Source organism: Trachemys scripta, chromosome 4, assembly GCF_013100865.1.
Source record: "Trachemys scripta elegans isolate TJP31775 chromosome 4, CAS_Tse_1.0, whole genome shotgun sequence".
Classification (NCBI taxonomy): domain Eukaryota; kingdom Metazoa; phylum Chordata; order Testudines; family Emydidae; genus Trachemys; species Trachemys scripta.
Window position 1 is genome coordinate 23,239,604 of NC_048301.1, and position 19,080 is coordinate 23,258,683.

The 19,080-nt window shown below is 42.2% G+C and overlaps 1 protein-coding gene across 2 annotated transcripts; it reads right to left on the bottom strand.

Annotated features, from left to right (window-relative positions):
* Positions 1 to 1,127: 1,127 nt before the first annotated feature.
* DLK1 (delta like non-canonical Notch ligand 1) lies at positions 1,128 to 17,854 on the bottom strand. Of its 2 annotated transcripts, none has more exons than XM_034769856.1 (5): positions 17,486 to 17,854; positions 16,153 to 16,216; positions 15,515 to 15,645; positions 9,417 to 9,558; positions 1,128 to 2,068 (listed from the first exon to the last, which is right to left on the bottom strand). In XM_034769856.1, exons 1-5 carry the CDS (start codon positions 17,553 to 17,555, stop codon positions 1,324 to 1,326), a joined length of 1,152 nt encoding a protein of 383 aa, XP_034625747.1. In that variant the 5' UTR covers positions 17,556 to 17,854; the 3' UTR covers positions 1,128 to 1,323. The 2 variants fall into 2 exon arrangements, with proteins under 2 accessions (XP_034625747.1, XP_034625748.1); XM_034769857.1 differs by lacking the exon at positions 17,486 to 17,854 and adding an exon at positions 16,987 to 17,367.
* Between the last annotated feature and the right edge of the window lie 1,226 nt (positions 17,855 to 19,080).

The following is a 19,080-nucleotide window of genomic DNA, read 5'->3' on the forward strand; positions in this document are numbered from 1 at the left end:
CATTATATCCGAATTCGTGTTATATTGGGTAGTGTTATATCGAGGTAGAGGTGCACTAAATTTCTAAATCCTATTCCTATTTAACCTGTGTCTCCATGATGAAATGGATAAAGGGAAAGAAAACCTACCGGGCATCAGCCAATTTGGCCTGATAGGAAAGATTCTTTCCTGACATGATATGCAGGTGATCAGGCAGATGCACAACCACCTAAAAAAGTGGTTCCCATCATATATAAATAGGGGAAGAAAGGTGAGTTCCAATAAAGTGGGGTCAGAGGCTTGAGAAGCCCCAGGAAATTTAAAGTAACAATCGTGAGAAGCAAGAGCCAATCAGCTCACATCTATCTGGCTGGCCAATGGACAGTAGTACAGCCAGGGGGAAGAAGGACCTATCCCTGAGTACACTAACCCTTTCATTCTAAAACTGGCCAGCACCTTATAGATCCAGTTACGTCTCCCATCCATTAAACCAGTGGGTGGTAGCATAGCAGTAGTCTCTACAGGCATAGTATGGTTTATAAAGCTGCTGAGACCAGCTTGTCCCACTGGCTACATTGCTTTGCCTCTCTGCAGTGTGGACAGATGAAGTAATTTGCTGTTGGCAGGTATGGCACCAGTCAAAGTTTGTCCTTTTAATACAGGGTGGCACTACAATGGAGGACAAAGCACTGTGTAAAGGTTGTCTGTCCATGAATGGTTAAATACTGGTCTTAAGCACAAAAGCAAAATTCTCATCGTCACATAACAATTTGAGGGTTCCCCCCCCTCCTCTATTTATTTAATACACTGGCACCATTTGTATAATAGATGAAAGTTTCAAAATAATGGTTTAGATTGTGATCAGTTTCTAAAGACTCACAGTGAGACGAAGTACTACATATTAATGCCTGTGGCACATTTACCATAGCATGCTAGAATCACAAAACTAGTAAGTAATCCTGTATAGCCCTTAATTACTGTTTATTAAAAAATAAGCATTGGCAAGTAATTTACGAGTACCATATTTGCCAAACAAGCTTACACAATCCAATAAAGCTGAAAACTACCCTTCTGGCAAATTTTTTATTTTACAAAATATAGCTGCATTTAAAAAAAAATTTCAAATGAACATTCCTTGCTCTGTAATCTGATTATGTTAAAGTTTTATTTTGGGAATGAGAAATTCACTTGGCAACACAGATACAACATATTTATTCTGTACTTCCCAGCACAAATTACAGCAAACGTATGCACAAACATCAAAGCCAGGCACAGGTAATAAGTTCAATAAACTTTACATATTGTTACAAAACTCTGGAAGTTGCTGCAAGACTTTCAAGGAGTCTAGATGGCGGTGTAGTTCTTGGTGTAGTTAGTGAGTTTGATCTTCTCTGGGAAAATTATGTTAACGGAAAGGTTTTCCCCATTGTTAGACTGAAGAAAGCAATTCTTTTTCTTGCGTAGGAGATGGCTATATTTGGCATTAGCAAGCCACATTTCACATTTGGAAAAAAATACAATCGCAGTTGTACCCAACACAACAAGACATGTAAGCAAGCCTAGCACAATGAAACATATCACCTGACTTTTATTAAGCAAGGGGTCTGTGTTTTGGATTGTTTCTTTCATTGTTATCTTCAAGACTTTATGTTCTTGGTGAGGTACTGACTTCGGATGAGCATTTGGTGGTAGATTATAACTCTGCCCGTGTTTGGCCTCTGTATTCACACCATGGAGACTTGTGTTTCTGTTAAGATATGTGCAGGTTACACCAACAAATTCCGGCTTACAAACGCATTCAAATCCTCCTTCAGGATGCTCATGACACGTTCCTCCATTCTCACATGGGCTGCTAGCACAGAATATGACATGGCTGCTGCAGGATTTGCCCATATAGCCAATAGGGCAATGACAGTTGAAGCCTCCACCAATATCTGTGCACGTTCCTCCATTTTCACATGGGTTGGGTTCACAGTCATCTACATCTATTTCGCAAAAATTGCCAGCAAAACTTGGAAGGCACAAACAGGAGGCATGAGGTGCAAATCCATTGTCATCAACACATGTTCCCCCATTCTGACAGGGAGAGCTGGAACACAAGACAAAAACAGATGGGAGTTTAAAGAAAATGTAAGTGAAATAAGCAGATATGCAACATTTCAGATAATTAAAAAGGAGTAATTTTCTTTACTAGATAATGAGCCATGTCAATTCTTGGTGGAATGTCATTGACGTCCATGGAATTGCATCAAGCATGAATTTTGTCCAACACGTTTATCAATATACACTGTCTCTCTAATATTCCAACATTGATTACAATCTCTTCTGCACATCCTAATGTACAAACCCTCTCTGAAGAGATTTATAACTGTTTTTGAAATTAAGCTGCCCAGTGTGTCTGTCTGGTTAGATCTAGAGATCTGAGAAATGGTTGAGTAGATTTTCAGACCAGAGTGAGCAAAGATACTGCCAGCATGGCTTTGTTTTTCCTCAGCAATTAGTTCAAACACAATCTAGGTATTATATATTCAGTATAAAATATCAACAAGCATAAGCTGATGTGGAGACGTTTATTTTTATTTTACTTCTATAGCATAGTCATACCCTGTACATTCAAGAGCCTGGAAGAATTCAGGGCACTTTGAAACCTCAAAGCACTGAAAACAATTCAAACATTTCCATTGTTATTTGAATAAATACATTAAGTGAGAATAATTTTGTCAAAAGAAATCATATACAATCAAAACTGTTATTTCAAAGGGATTGGGGAGGCAGTTGCTCAGGAGACTAGTAACAAGGATACCAAACTTTTCACATCTAGGTCCCAAATTTGAATGGACCCAGGTCAGTAGTGTTCAAAAGTTGGTACCATCTCATGGCTGCTTGGTTGCCTGTGTGAAATTACCTTATTCCAATTCCTACTAGATAAGTGTTCACAGTGCAAAAGCCAACCCAGTCAGCATCCTCCTTGATAGTCTTCACAGAAAAGCTAAGGACATGGAAACTGAAGAATGCTCTCAGTTCTAGAGGTGGTTCATTCACATCAGGGCTAGGAGACACTGATTGTTTTGCTACACCCTTTCTGTGGAAGGGAAGAGGACTTCATCCTCCAGGAATATGAATTCAGCATATTTCATTGGTACTAAATTAACTCAAAAGCTATTAAAAGAAGATTGTACTAAGAGCAATCTCAGAGGACTCAGAGAGCTAGGGTGGCAGCCAGATAAGGGAAAGTAATGGAAAAGTTATGCAAAAGCAGAGAGCTATCAGCTCCTCAGACTGCATCAATATAGTCAACACTGAAAACATTCACAATGACTTGTTTCGGGAATTTTTCTTCCAGAAGTATTTTTATGTGCTGATCCCTAATGTAACCCTGAATATCCCATCAGAATTTAAATATGAACACATTATCACAAACCATTTAAAGCTAAATAAGTTAACTTAGAAATGTTAGCACAGAGGCCTACAAGCTCCAAGCATCCCTCCTGGCTATGGTAAGAGATTGTTAGTATGTAGGCAAGAGTACCATGAGGCCTTACACAAGTTATGTCAGAGAAACAATAGATATTACTAACAGCTACAAATTAAATTGCTTATAGAGTGGAAATAAGCTTAAGAGTATGACCTATTTTTACAACTGCTTAAGGTTGTTTTGTGCCTTGTAGTTGGCTATGCTGTGTGAACAACAAGTTATGAAGTTGTAACCAAAACCACAAGAAAGAGCATGTAGGATGGAAGCATTTAAGAAGAACATTATTCACCTTGTGTATAACCACAATATGACATTAACATATGATTGGCCAATTTATTAAAACGTTCCAAACCACAAAGAACACAGTGAAATGATTGGTTAAGAGTTGTTTTAGGGCATAATTCATTTGATAATAAGTCTATAAAAACCTATAGAATTTTAAATCATTCTGGGACAGGCTGAGATGCAGACTGACCCCCTCACCTCCCAACTGGTCGGTGAGTACCACCTTTCTGTTACGTGCTGTTCTATTTGTAGTTAGAGAAATCTGACTTAATAAACTAGTTTGAGCTTAGTATTTGATGCGTCACTGACTTACACATTGAACAGAACCCACTACATTTATTACAGAAACATCTCTTTCCTAATTTGGACTATATTAGTATTCCAGAGAGAGCTGCCAAGAGACAGTGGGCCACATTTTGCAAAATCAATAGGGTTGTTATTTACAGCATAATTCGGTCCATTACTTACACTGTGGCAGTACAGGAATCTCGTGCAAGAGATTGCAAATGAATTTCCATCTCACTTTCATGATAATTTTACATGCAGCAGTGTAGTGAGGCGGTGTGGCTCCCCGCCGCCCCGGAGAGGGAGGAGCCCATCCGGAGTGGGAGGAGCTAGGGAGCTCTGAGCCCGCTCCTCAGAGGGTCAGGCGGCGACCCGGGTGTATAACAGCTCGCCCTCACAGCTCAGTCAGGCCCCAGCCGCCGGAGAGACCAGACGTCTCCAGCCTAGCTCGTGACTGGGAAGACCCCGCGGCCCAAGGCAGTCGCCAGGACTGGCCGGGCCTGCCCTGCGCCCGCTATCCGGAGGAGCCGCCGGACCTGCCCTGCACCCGCTATCCGGAGGAGCCGCCGGACCTGCCCTGCACCCGCTATCCGGAGGAGCTGCCGGACCTGTCGATCAATCCCTGCCCTGACAAACGCATGGTCCTGGATCCTCCTGAGGCCGAAACCAGGACCTAGGTAGGCCCCCAGGGGGAGTGTGGAAGTAGCCCGGGAGCAGCCAACCCCCATCTGGCTGCAGCACTGCCAGAGCCTATGTCAGCGTTTTTGCGGCCAGGATCCCCACTGACAGCAGCGGGTCTTCTGCCGCTGCTAGGGCTCCAGGCTGGGACGCAGTGGAGTGGGAGGGCCTGCGTCCCCCCTGCCATCCAACCCGTGGGTGGCAGTCTCCCCCACTCCCAGGCCTTTTGAAGCTTTGGGCCTACTCTTGTTGCTCAGCCCTGACTGAGGGCCTGAGCTCCTGACGTAGCATTTTTGCCCAAGCTCACCGGTGTGTAGTGAGCCAGTGTGGCTCCCCGGCACCCCGGAGAGGGTCGGGCCCCGGCAAACTCTTGTACAAGCAGCAAAACTTTTAACATCCAAGATTAGAAAACACATTTAGGTTTCATACACTGAAAGGACATTAACCTTGACAGGATTCAATCATTCCATATTCCTGAAGGCATATAGTACAGTACCTGCCAGTATGTGAAAAGATTACTCAAATCGTTATTTTAAAATATTGCACTTATAGTGGGAGACCCAAAGACTAGGACATCGAACATCACTGCTCTCATGCTCCAGCTACATGTGCACACATAGTTAATATTTGCAACTGCTTAAATGACCCGGCCATTATGGATTCCCACACTGGGCCTTTTGGTTGCCTTAGGAGATCTACTGGTAACTGGGCTTTGGACTGCATCAGAAGCATAAGCTGCAGAGGAATGAGCAGGTGGTGGAAGTTCCCCTTATACACCTATATCTCTGGAGGTGGAATGGCCCAGCTTCCCAGACTCTCAAGGTGTGTCTACATTGCAATGTAAGCCTAGGCTCAGACTCAAACCCAAATCCCCCTTCTATCTACACACAATTCTAACACAGACCCATTACCCTGCAGAAGTAGAGGGTTTGAGCCTGCGTCCCAAACAGGCTCAGGCCCAAAAATCTATCATAGCGCAATGTGGGCACAGCTCAGGTCCAAGCCTCCCAGACTCAGGTCATTTCCCCTGGACACCGGACCAGATCCAGTAGGTAGCATTCAGGAATATTTTATTATAATTATTGTGAAGTTCAGGAACTCATCTGTAGTAACTTATGAACACTGTATGTGATCTAGTTATTGGGATAGTTACTGTATGGCTATATTGTGTTATTGGAATATTTATTGTATGTAGGGTGATCAGATGTTCTGATTTTATAGTGACAGTCCCAGTATTTGGGGCTTTTTCTTATATAGGCACCTATTACCTCCCCAACCCCCTGTCCCGATTTTTCACACTTGATATCTGGTCACCCTAACTGAATGCATATGTTGGTTTACTTTAATAGCAGGTTTCAGGGTAGCAGCCGTGTTAGTCTGTATCCTCAAAAAGAACAGGAGTACTTGTGGCACCTTAGAGACTAACAAATTTATTAGAGCATAAGCTTTCGTGGGCTACAACCCACTTCTTCGGATGCATATAGAGTTGTTAACAAGTAGGAAGGCCACATGATGGCCCCATATACGCACATTCGGAGGTCAGTAAGACACAATGCCTGAGCTATTAGCTGTGAAGATGCTACTTTCAGGCTAGAGCCAAATCACAAGTCTTGTTTTGCCAGGCTGGGACTGATGAAATCAAAAGGAGCAAAGACAAGGTAAAATGTCTCCTTCTCCTGAGATCAGGCAGTTGTCAGGGAGCTGTTCATAGGGTACAGGCTGACAAAAACACAGACACCTACCTGGGGTTCTAAAGGAGTTAGGCCGTCCTATGCGTTAAGTAAGACGATGTGTGTAGCCCTTTTCTTGGTTTAAAATCCATTTTCTCTTATGCTTTTTTTGTTCTTACTGTTCAGATTAAACAAGACTGTGTTTTAAGAAAGCTGTCTAGTTCTTCTAGTTAGCACTGATCACAAGTCATCAAAGGGAAGACTTGCAGGTGCAAAACTCAGTCAGGCCACATGGTGCTGAAGTTCAAGAGTGGGAGAATTGTGGGTTCACCCCAGAAAAAGGTAAGGGCATGAGGCCTAACAGCTGCGGGAGTACACTCAGAACAGAGAAGGGGTCAAAGGTGCAACTAGCCCTGTACCATGACAGTTTCAACATATTACAGTGGCACCCAGAGACTCCAATCAGATCAGAGCCCCACTGTACTAGGTGCTTACAAAACACATAAACAGGAGACAGACTATTGCCCCTCCATAACAAAACACATACCTGCAGAGCAGTGATTGGAATTGTGTCCCTCCAATTCCTAAAAGCCAAACCTCTACTGTCTGAGTTAAAGGAAGATTTCTGTTAGGCCTTTGTTATGCCACCAATTCCCTTACCAAGCACTGCACATCAGCCATCCTTACATTGTAAATAGCAACCAACCAATGAAGGTAAAATACTCACACATACACAAAATACCCAACCTGGCCCCACTGAAGTCAACGGCAAAAATCTTCCACTGACATACCAGAGCACAGGTTTGGAACAAAGTCATAGACTTATAGACTTTAATGTCAGAAGGGACCATCGTTATCATCTACTTTGGCCTCCTGCACATTGCAAGCCACAGAACATTGCAGGCCTCCATAATAAAATGCATGAGGATTAAAGGTCCTCAGATATTAGGAGAATGTGAGAAGACCCTGGACAGAACAGAACAGATTCCTCCTAAGGACAGCTCCTCAACTAGAGCTGGCTGTATTTTTTCAAATTTCATTAAAAAATTATTCACAATTTTTTCATCATTTTTCAGACAGTTCTGTTCCCAGCTATTTCATTAAAACCTAGTGACAGCCGAGTCATGGACAAAATGTGCAGCCAAAAAGCCACAATAAGACAAGACTCACAGACAACAGGTTCCTTAATGAATAGGTTCATTCCTTAAAGTCTATGTTTCCCATAGTAATTTGAGTTCAACCGTTAATATAGAGTTTATTGTATCAGAATACTGCCAGCCTTCATCAATGAGTAAAAGCTTGAATTTAACTAAATTATATTCCTTCTAATCCCTTGTTGCTGTTTCAGCCTCTTAATGTTTATCTGTCCAAATCTTTTCTTACATGCTTAATTAAAACAGGTATCCATATTTCAGACATTACATTCTTAATTGATTTTATTTACTGGTACTAATTTCCTTTAATTTGTACATTATAGATGATTTACCTTACAATACAGGTCTAAGGAACAGTTAGTATCTTGCATGTAAACACACGCCAGTTGTCTACTTGATGGGCCATGTTGTCAGACATATGCACATGCATTGTTCTGCCTAACTTGTCCATGCAGATATTGTGACTGCATATTCAGTTATGGCAAATGAGCATACAAATGACTAATTAGACACATGACTGGCCAGTTTTACACATGCTTACTGTGACTGCATGAGAAAATCTTCCAAACAGCCAGTTAGTTAAGTACTTCAGAAAGGGAATCCATTTAAGTCAATGGAATTCTTTCCCTGGATTTTGTTGGGCTTTGGATCAGGACCAATAAATATCAGAAAGGCAGTTTTACAAATGTGAATAAATAAATGGCCACTTGGATGCCAGCTACCTGGGACACTGCCATAACAGAAGTTAATGGAGGTGCTTGAGCTGGGGATGCCTTTTTACAGATGAGAAGGAGCTGCAGGAAGGCTGTTCTGCACAAGAGCCCTTCACTATCAAATACAACCCTCTCCTCCCTCCAGTCCCGTCCCACTAATCCAATTTGTTGACTTTTAGGTCTTCCAACACTGCAGCTGTGAGTGTGCATCCCAGCTTGAGTGGACGGACACATGCTAGGTCTGCTTGAGTGAATGTGCTAAAAATAACCATGTAGCCAGGAGTAGCACAGGCAGTATCTCGGGCTAGCCACCTGAGTTCATACCCAGGGAGACCAGGTGGGTTTGTACTCAGGCAGCTAGCCAAGCTGCTGCCTGTGCTATCCCCAGCAACACTACTATTTTTAGCACATTAGTTCAAGCAAAACTAGCACATATCTGTCTACTCAAGCTGGGAAGCACACGCCCAGCTGCAGTGTCGACATACCCTTACAGCATGCTGCCAAACTCATCAATTTGGACAGGCATTTCGGGAAGCCTGAGGTTTGGTGGGTTTAGCTGAGCATAGAGGCAGGGGCTAGGAGGAATGTGGGTGACTAGAAGAGAGAAACTCCCTGTCCTCTCCGTGGCCTGAGGAAGCAGTGCGCCCCCCACCCCTTCTCTTCCTCTGCTGATTTAATGAGAATGTCTCTTCTCATTTAACCACTACACTGGGTGTAGAGTTTTGTGGGAGTTCAAATACTGTGGTGTTGCAGGCAGGGTTATTTTGTGCTGAGGGAGGTTGCTGGTTGGCTACTGCTCTTTTGGTCTTATATTTTTAATTATTGGATTATATTTTTGGATTATATTTTTAATTATTTGTTAAGAGCACCTAGAACATTCTTTTGATGTTTGAAACTGTAAATAAACCCAATCATAATATTACTACAATATTTGCAATTTTGAATATTTGAAGTTCAAATTATGCCCACAAACTCATGCTAAAAATTTGATCATATTTATATAATAGGAATAGATCAGAATTAGTAGATTTGAGGCTAGAAACAAATAGGCTAGAAACTAAACTACCATGTAGGCTGAAAAGTTATGTGCTACATAGCAAACATTTTATGATTTAAGAAAGAAAACCAGAGAAAAATTTAGCAGGACTGTATATTTATATCAGAAATCAATATTTACCCATTAATAATGCAGGGTCCTTTTTTCAGATGGCAGTTTTTTCCTGTAAATCCCTTGTCACACAAACAAATATATCCTCCATCTCCACTCTCTATGCATGTTGAGTTATTGGTGCAGGGTTTTGAAGAACATGGGTGAATATCTGTGTCAACAAAAACAGACAGTTTTGTTACATCAAAACACCATTAGTCGTAATGTTAAATATTTAGCATGTGAGAAATCAGGGCCTACTTTATCATATAAGAGCCATTAAATAGTAAACAATGCAAAAAGACTAAGTGCATTTTTAAAGGTCCCTCATCCTGTACTGCATATATTTTGATTTATTCTTCTCTCTAATGGACGGCAGATTGTTCAGTTACTTCATAGGCACTGTCAACTTGTTCCCCACCCATTAGCTCTCACTTTGTGAAATACACTTGCATTGTTTCGCTTTATGAATAAGTAATATTAACAATAAAAAGTTAGTGGTGGGGGGAGAGCTACTCATTACCATAAACACCACCTCACATTCCCAACTACTTCATGCATGTAAGTCAGATAAAGCAATGGGCAATCTAAAAATGGTATATTTACAAATTTCTCCAGATTGCCTGATGTTTGAAGTCCTATAATAAGCATTTTACATTTTAAAAGAGATAACTGATATTTGTAGTAACAAAACACAGGAGCTGTTTAAGAATTTAGATTTTCTTGGGCAGAGAGGGTGTCAGCAAATGCCAATTTAGTTGAAACTGAAACTTTTCTTAGGAGTGGGCTGGTTTCAATGAAAATTCATTGGAAAGGTTACTTGGGTCCTGATTGGAAATTCTGGGTAAAACCAGAAAAAGAGAGAGAGAGAGAGAGAGAGAGATACCTCGACCCCACAATAAGTAACATCAATGGTTATGGCACTCATCTGTGATGTGGAGAACCCAGATTCAAGTCCTTGTTCTGCCTGATGTTGAGCAGGGACTTGAGCCTGGGTCTTCCACATCCTTAAGCACCAGGTTCTTTGCTATTCTGGCATCACGATGTCTGTCTCAATCTCTCCTGTTGGTCCTATACAACTTTGTATACCTAATTAAATATTCATTGGGTCAGAGCGAGAGTGACTGTAGAGATCGGAGGCTCACCTAGGATGTGGATGATGCAAGGACTTGAACTTGAATCCTTCAAATTGCAGGTAGATACCCTAACGATTGGGCTATTGGCTACTGTGGGAGGCTTTTTGTTTACATGAAAAACTTTGAAAGGTCTCAGTTTCATCCCGGTGCAGAATGCCAACATTTTTGTGGGATGGGAAAACTGGTTCCAGCCCAGCTCTACAAAACACCTTTGAACCTCAACTTGTCCCTCTCTCTGTGGTGTAGTCTTTGCTGGTTGGCATTTACCTCTTACATCGGGTGCCAGAAGAGTGGACCCTATTATATTTTTGCCTTGTAAGTCACACACCTAATCTTTCACAATTACCCTCTTAGACTGAGTCTCCTCCAGAGCAACTACTGAAGATTTAAAAGGAAATAAATAAATAAATGTAGGTTTGAACCAAGATAGCACGGCAGCTGCTGTGAGGTCTTGCAACTTGCTGTGAATTTTTGCAAGCTCATGCATGCGTTTTGAGTGACAGCACAGTGCGTATACTTTTTTTCTAAAGTGATAAATAAGGATGTCATGAGTATTAAATTCTACTTCCCACCTAAACCCACAGGATAATATGAACCTAGAGGAATATCATGAGGCAATGTAAAATATTAACTATAACTATAAACTTTGTCCAGTTACAATAGTAAAATGCTCTTCCCCCTGTATAGGAGCCTATTATCCACTATCATAGTCTGTCCCGATTGCCGCACTACCGCTTTATGTGAACTTTTGTGTGTAAACAGTGGTTTCCACAAGGACCAAAATAGCCTCGGCTGCGTTTTGCAGCAGTGTTGTGTGCCCATTTTGGCAAGCTTTAAGGGCAGCTAACCAAACACAACCCTGATACGTGAGAAAGGAGATATCCTGAAATAGACACACATTCAATAACATTAAATAAGAAATGTATAAGAAGAAAATAAGAAAGGAAAGAAAATAAGACATATAACAGCTCACTAGCTAGGAAAGTGACACACAATCCTTGAGCCTATAGGAATAAATTCACTACTTTAAAAACAACAACATTACTCTTGAATTTCCCCCCACTCTTCTCTCAAATGACTGATGAACTGTGGAATTTCTTACCACAAGAAATAACTGAGGCCCAGAGCTTAAGAGAATTCAGAAAAGGATTAGACATTTACATGGATACGAATATCTACAGTTGTTTTACATAGAATTAAAATAGCACATACAAAGAGTTAAACCCTCATGCTTCAGCAATCACTAATTGTTTTAATTAGGAAGAAACTTCCCCAGTAGCAGTTCACTGGAGGGTTTCTTGCACCTTCCTCTTAAACATCTGGCACCACTCAGTATCAGAGACCATTAGATGGACCATTGCTTTGATCTGCTGTGGGGACTCCTATGTTCCAAATGAGCTGTCATTAGGGTACCTGCCACATATTCTGAATGCTACAGTTACTATAATGGCACTAATTTTGTGGGCTTTTGCCCTGGTTTCCATAGAAACAAACCAGCCACACTGTTTTCCCCCTTTGTTTTGAAAGTGATTCTGTGTGGTACATACACCCACTGTGGCATGTCACAAAGCTAGCTCAAGAAAGAGAAACCCTCTGTAACAGGGTGGCTTTCACCACAGGCTGGGGCTAAGCCAACCCTAATTATAGCATGAGTCTCACCTGAGAGGAATCAAGTGATTTGGGGTAAAAGGAGCAGGAGGGTGCAATAAAGGGGGAGGAAGCCTAGGAAGCTGTGGCAGAGTTTGGAGAAAGTGAGGAGAGGCTCCAGCAGTGAAGACCCAGAGGCCAGGAGAGTTGCCCCAGGCAGGAAGGCCTGGGAGAAGGAAGAGAAACCTTATGTTTGTGTGGATTTAGGAATGGACCTTGTTTGGGGATTTTGAGTTTTATTTGCATTTTATTTTATATTTTGACCAAGAAAAAGCTTGAAGGGAAATTTTATTTGAACAGTCCAAGTGAGGAAACTGAGGTAGTCTGCCTGTAGCCTGACCCTAGGCCATGAGGGGGCGCATGAGAGGTGGCCAACCTAGTTACACCCTGACACATGTGTACAGGTTTTAAATATGGGGTTGGATCCTGCAAAGTGCTCTACCCTCTGGCCTTGATCCGGTAAAGTGTCAAGCATATACTCAACTTCAAGCATGTGATTAAATGAGTGAGGGCAGGGCCTGCTCCAGGCACCAGCTTACCAAGCAGGTGCTTGGGGCGGCCACACCAGAGAGGGGTGGTATGTCCTGCTCTTCGGCGGCAATTCGGCTGGCAGTGGGTCCCTGACTCCCGCTCGGAGCGAAGGACTTCCTGCCAAAGTGCCGCAGATCACGATTGCGGCTTTTTTGTTTGTTTGTTTGTTTTTTGTTTTGCAAGGGGAGGGGGTGGCTGCTGGGGTGGGGGGAGGGGGCAAAAACCCTGGAGCCGGCCCTGACTGAGGGTATGTCTACATGGGGATAAAAAAAATGGAACAGGTCAGCTGACTCAGGCTCATGAGACTTGGGCCCTGGGAGCTTACAAATTGGTATGTAGACACTCAGGCGTGGGCTGGAGTCACTTACCAACAATAAACAATGCCACCACCACGGGCCCATTTCCTCATAACAGGCTGGACCAACCCCCAAATCTGAATACCCCCAAACTTTGGGGAAGTTCAATCTGGATCTGAACCCTGGAGCAGGCCCAACTCTATTAAAAACAGAGGCTATGCAAGGAGAAGATTTAGAACAACTATACAGGTACATGTTCTAAAACTATACAAACTGGAAATGTATGTGATGCACAATGAAATTTGAGCAAAATATACCAATGCAGTTCAAAATCACCTCCAGTTTCCTCCTTGTTTAATGAGCAAAGTAGCTGCTCAGAATATGCTCACATTTTAACAGTATACATCTATCAAACTAACTACAGACCTCCTCAGCTTTCCCACCGTCAGTTTTGCATCCTTTCTAGCTGGCATTCACTCTCCCTTGACAATGCCAAAGCAGTGGCTGCATACAGAAATGCCGTGGCAAACGTATACAGTCTTTAAAAGTTGTGAAAATGGAGGACATTGAGGAGGTGCAACGACTTCCCATAAAAAAGGTGCATTACTTATTAACTTTCTTGATTCTTTAGAGCAACATAGTAAATGTATGTTTTGACCTGGTGTACACTCATAGATATAGACTGCCTGCAGGAGCTAAAAATGCCAGTTTAGGTCCATTTGCTTGTGAAAATGTAACACTGGTTGTCTCCACTTCTCACATGCAAAGATAAAGTGTTAAGCGGGATTCCTTTATAGGTAGGAGTCTAGTATTTTATACTGATTTACTGGATTGGATTTAGTGTTTCCATATGAAAGTCAGTTATTCATACATGCTACCATCCCAAGTTGGGCAGGAGCCTCCTATTTGTCCTCTCTCTTCCTAACCTGATCAAATCTGTATTAGTGGTATGTGCTAATGAGTTATAGCAATCCATCACAACTTTATACAACCAGGCAACTGACACCATCTTCCTAACAGAGGAGGGTCCAATCCAATGGCTGAGTAGTTGCTCCATTTCAAGTTATATTGTTTTATTGGATCATGACAATCACGGGTAAAGGCCATCCAATAACAGGGAGGAAGCTTCTCTCTGCTGACCCAATATGAATGAGAGAACATGTCCAGACTAGCTAAATCCATTAGACTGGCATGATTTTCAATATACCTGATATATCCAGACATCAGACAAATGGCTAATTCTATCACTCTGATTATTCTTGACATGTCCTTAGCTGGCCCCAGATTCAAGTTGGCAAAAACTGACTCCTAGTGCTGAGTGAAATAATTTTTGGATGTCTGTAGAGCACGCTGGGTATTACTAAATATAGAGATAATGGGTAATATTTTCAAATCCACCCAAGTTATTTTCAAAAGCGACTTAGTGACTTAGGACCAGATTTTCAAAGTATTTAGGTGCCTAGAGATATAGATCGGAAACTAGTGTTATTTTCAGACATGCCAAACCAGATCAAGTTTCTAACACCCACTGGTTTCAAGTGACTAAGTTCCATTTTCAAAAGTGACAGATTTTCAATGGTATTTAGGTTCCTAAAGATGCAGATAGGTGCCTAGTGGGATTTAAAAACAAAGAGTATCTAACCTACTTAAGTGTTTCTGAAATCTCTCTAGGTACCTATCTGCATCTTTGGTGTCTAAATACCTTTGAAAATCTGGCCCATAAGAGCCCAAGTTTAATTGAAAGATGATGGGATTTAGGCTCTAAGTCACAGACTTTGAAAATGTTACTCAATGAAAATTGCTTAATGAATAAGAATGATTTCTTGAACATCAAGTTACAGAACACAGCAACAAACTAACTTTTAATAAACTAGAAAATGATGAAACCCAGAAGACTGGCAAAAAATATGAGCCCAGTTCTCCTTTTCCACTGGTTTAACACCAATGTAACTCCACTGAATCACTGGAATTTCTTTTGATCTACATTGGTTTGAATGAGGGAAGAATTAAGTGTTATACCTTTAAATAGTTCCATTCAAATCCTTTGCTAGGAAATATTTGGTCAAGCACCAAGCTCATGTATTTATTTCAACTTCTACTATCATATGTACACAATGTTGGATAATGAATTATTTCAACTGATTGAACACACCCACGGGGACTTCTTACAGTTACGGAACCAGTGTAGAATTTGTTATTTATCATCTGCATGTGACAATCATAGTTAAAAATGGAATTAGGGTTTTATGCATAATTCTAACAATACCCAGAACTATATTATACAAGATATTGTATGTTTTCACCTAAAATGTGACTGCATAGGGCTTTTTTTCTCTCCCCTGCTTCCACCCCCCAAAAAAAATTCATGTCTCATCGTGTTTTGGGTCAAATATTCATTTTAGAAAGAAAACATCTAGGGAAAAGCTTTTGCATATTTTTAACACCAGATGGAGCTGTAATCACTTCATTTAATCTCTGGGAAACTATGTTGCTCTATTAAAGGAAAGTATTTGCAAACCTATGTCGCAAAGGCTGCCAACCCATCCTTCTTCACAGACACATTGCCATGGTTTGGCACAGCTGCCATGCACACAACCAGGAAAAGGAACACACTGATTACAGAACGCTCCTTGCCACCCAGGTTGACACCTGAAATAGATACAAGACAGGATACAGAGGTGTTTTTTTTTTTTTTTTAATAATTACCAGGCTGTTCTCCTTTTAAATGCACAAAAAACGGAATTTGCAAAGATAACACTACTACATGTAATGCATTTGAAAAAAAAAAAGACCTTCAATGAGTATAAAATACTGGGGAAAGAATTAAAGAAAATCGATTCACTTTAGGTGGAAGAAAAACAAATATTTTAAACCTAAAATAACTTAGCCCTCTTAAGTATCTTTCTATAGGTGCTCCTAGGATATTTTCAAAGAAATACTCTAATTCTCAGACGCATCCAGGTTTCTTTAAAATGTTATACAATTCTAGTTACAGTCTGTTAATGGAGAGCTCTTTCCTTATAGCATCACATTTTCAGCTGGCAAATCATTCTAATTTCTGTCATTTTTGTACAAAAAAAAAAAAAAAAAAAAAAGCATGTATTATTGAAACAATCAATCCTTTCACTAATAACCTCAGCTGGTAGATCTCTTTACCTGCATTCACTAGGAATTTCACAAAATCCATTCACTGGGTGGCAGCCAGGTTTACAAACAACATCTGGGAGAGAGATTTGTAAAGTGTCAGTACTAAAAAGAACCATATCCTTATATTCTATATAGATTATAGATGCTTTAAAACCAACCAAAAATGTATAAAATGTAGATTTGTTCTCATTCTGAAAACAAAATGTAATTTTAAATAAACATATCTCCTAGCAATTCAGCTAATACACCTATTAGACAACTGGAATGGAAGTTCCTCAGAATTGTACAAGTTAAACCACTTTAGCATATGCAAAAATTTTGCAATATTAATATCAATTTACATAAAATTGAAAATTACATACAGGTCATTTCACACATCACATGATACTCTAATTATACTATTATACTTTTATTTATACAAAAGCACCTTTAGTCAGAAATAATTAGCATTCTAAAAATTTGATAGTATACATGTTGAATCTATTCAACAAGGCTGTGCTATGAAGAAACACTACTTTTGATTAAATTGTATGAGAATAGCAAAAGTTAGTGAAAAAGTCACATTTTCTTTGCAGACAATTGAATGTAAATATTTTAATCTGTTAAATAATCTTAATCTCTCATGCAATCATTAACTTTTGAAATAATTAAATTGCAAGACAAATCCCTGCTCACACTCAGTGAGAAGAAAAGCGTCTCTCTAAAATCAATGAGAGAAAATGAGCATTTGGAAGGAACCTGAACTGAAAAACATGCGTAGGGTAAAGCAATACTAGGTTCTTCAACAGTGGCATTAAAAAAAAATTAGCGAGACGACCTCTGGAAAGTTTTTAAAACGGTTACTTGTGTTAAGGTTGCAAGTTCTTTTCATTCATCCCATCAACTGCACACCACGATGACAAGAGGAAACACTGGGTCTTCTGCACGGTTGTCTAATCGGTCAATTGCCGCTTTCCGGGATGCTGAGCACAGAGGACACGCTTCCTAGAATATGGCGGGTGTGTTTGTGTGATCTAGTAACGCTTTCCATATTCTCTCGCTTGTAGTGTGTGTGCGCGCATATGACCCAGAGTCTCTCTCGTGGACATATGAACGCACATCCACATACTAGATTCTCCTTCTCTCAAACGAAACCGAAGAGAAGCTGAACAAAAACTCTTCCCGATCCCACAGACAGGAGCTGGGAGCAGCAGCAGCCGAATGTGTAAGGAAACCGAATCACCCCTCCTCCCGCCCCCCAACAAGAGCCTGCAGAACTTTCCTCGAGTGACAAAAGTGCCACGAACTTGTCCAGGCTGCGTCCAGCCGCAGCAGCCAGCCGGGGGCTCCGGCGCGCTCTTACCTGGGGTAACGGGCAGGATGAGGGGAAAGCAGCAGCAGCAGCAGATTAAAGTGACAGCCTGGAAATCCATCACCCAGCATATCAGGGGCGCGCTCCCCACCTACAACGACAGGCACATGCCCGTGGCAGGGCGCCGGGCTGCTCCCCCACCAGCCCCAGAGAGGGGATCTGGCATCCGCCCCCCGCCCGCACGCTCCGGGCAGTCTGCTCCGCGAGCTCCGCTGGCCCGGGAAGTGTTGGCACCTGGGGGTGTCTACACCGCCCCTCTGCAGCAGCGGGCGCGGAGACTCCGTCTTTGCTGCAGCACGAAAGCTCCCTCCTAGCCTTGGCAGCGGCTCACAGGGGATCCGCTGGCACAGTCAGGATCCGGCTTATAATTAAACTTCTACGTGAAAGGGGGAGGGAAGTGGGGGGGGAAGAGGCCTCCCCCTTTCCCCCGCTTCCCTCCATCCTCCCCCGCCTCCTCTCCCGGGGGGATCGCATCTGCTCGTGGGCAGGGAAGGGGTCGCCAGGGATTAACTTTGTTTCGGGGGTGGCTCTTCCGCAGGGGGCTTGTGCCGCTCCGCGGAGCTAGCGGGGGCTGCCCCGGCCCTGGGGAGCCAGAGGTCGGAGCAGAACGGGGATCCTGTCCTGCGCCCTTCCCCTCTTCACTGCACAGACCGGCCAGGGCGGCTGGCTGCAGCCGAGCTCCTCCTGCTAGTGTCCGGGCAGGCGAGGTGAGTGATCAGCGGGCAGCCCTGCCAGAGCCCCACGCACCGCTTGAGCGAGATCCGGAGCCGCGGGGGGGGGGGGGTACCCGTCCCTGGATTTCAAAGTGCGTATGTGGGTTTTCCTTACATGGGTGCGTTTACTGTCCAAACTGCGGCCAGGCAACGTCCAGTCCCTCATCACCTTCTCCACTGACTAGCGGTCTCTTGGCATCCAGGCTGGACCGTTACAGACGGTTAGATCCACCTTTTCCAGAGTGGCTGCCAATTTTGGGGTGCAACATTGTGACACCCTGAATCCCTGGTTGCTTTTGAAAATGTTGGCCTTGTTGTCTAGAGTACTTTGTCTTTCCCCTGCAAAATTGAAAAGGAAAAAATATACTTCCACCCTTTCTTGTTTATTTATTGTGCTCAAAGGCAGCTTTCAATAATTCTGGAGATGGGGGAGAGGTTGAGAAGGAAACCACTTTTTCCCAGCTTCTATTTACTTTTCCAATACAACTAGCAGGTTTTGTCTGGCCTGTTTTTGCTGGTGAACTCTGTAGATGATTGAAGAACTAGCAGGATTATGACATTACAAGGGACAAGAAAATGAAATGGGGGCAACTCTAGTAGCAGGGAGTTTTAGTTAGATTGGTTTAAACTACAGTGTTTGTTGCCAGGCATTTAATCCAAACTGCCCCCACATAGTTGGCTAAATGCTTTCTTTGGGGAAGCTATAACCTCTACCCCTTCAGGTAAGGACAGAGAAAGCTCCAACTCTAGGTTTCTAGTCTTCCAAGGAAGGCTCCAACAAAAACAGGGAAGACAAAATTTAATATGTGATATTTCTAAGGTTAAAAACTTTTCAGTCCTTCATTATACATCAATAAAGAACAACACAAACAA

Coding starts and splice junctions, on each gene's coding strand:
- DLK1 (XM_034769856.1), bottom strand. CDS start 17,555: ATGGATTTCCAGGCTGTCACTTTAATCTGCTGCTGCTGCTGCTTTCCC. Junction 16,217..17,485: donor CATCCTGCCCGTTACCCCAG/GTAAGAGCGCGC, acceptor TCTCTCTCCCAG/ATGTTGTTTGTAAACCTGGC. Junction 2,069..9,416: donor GGACCCTGCATTATTAATGG/GTAAATATTGAT, acceptor CTTGTGTTCCAG/CTCTCCCTGTCAGAATGGGG.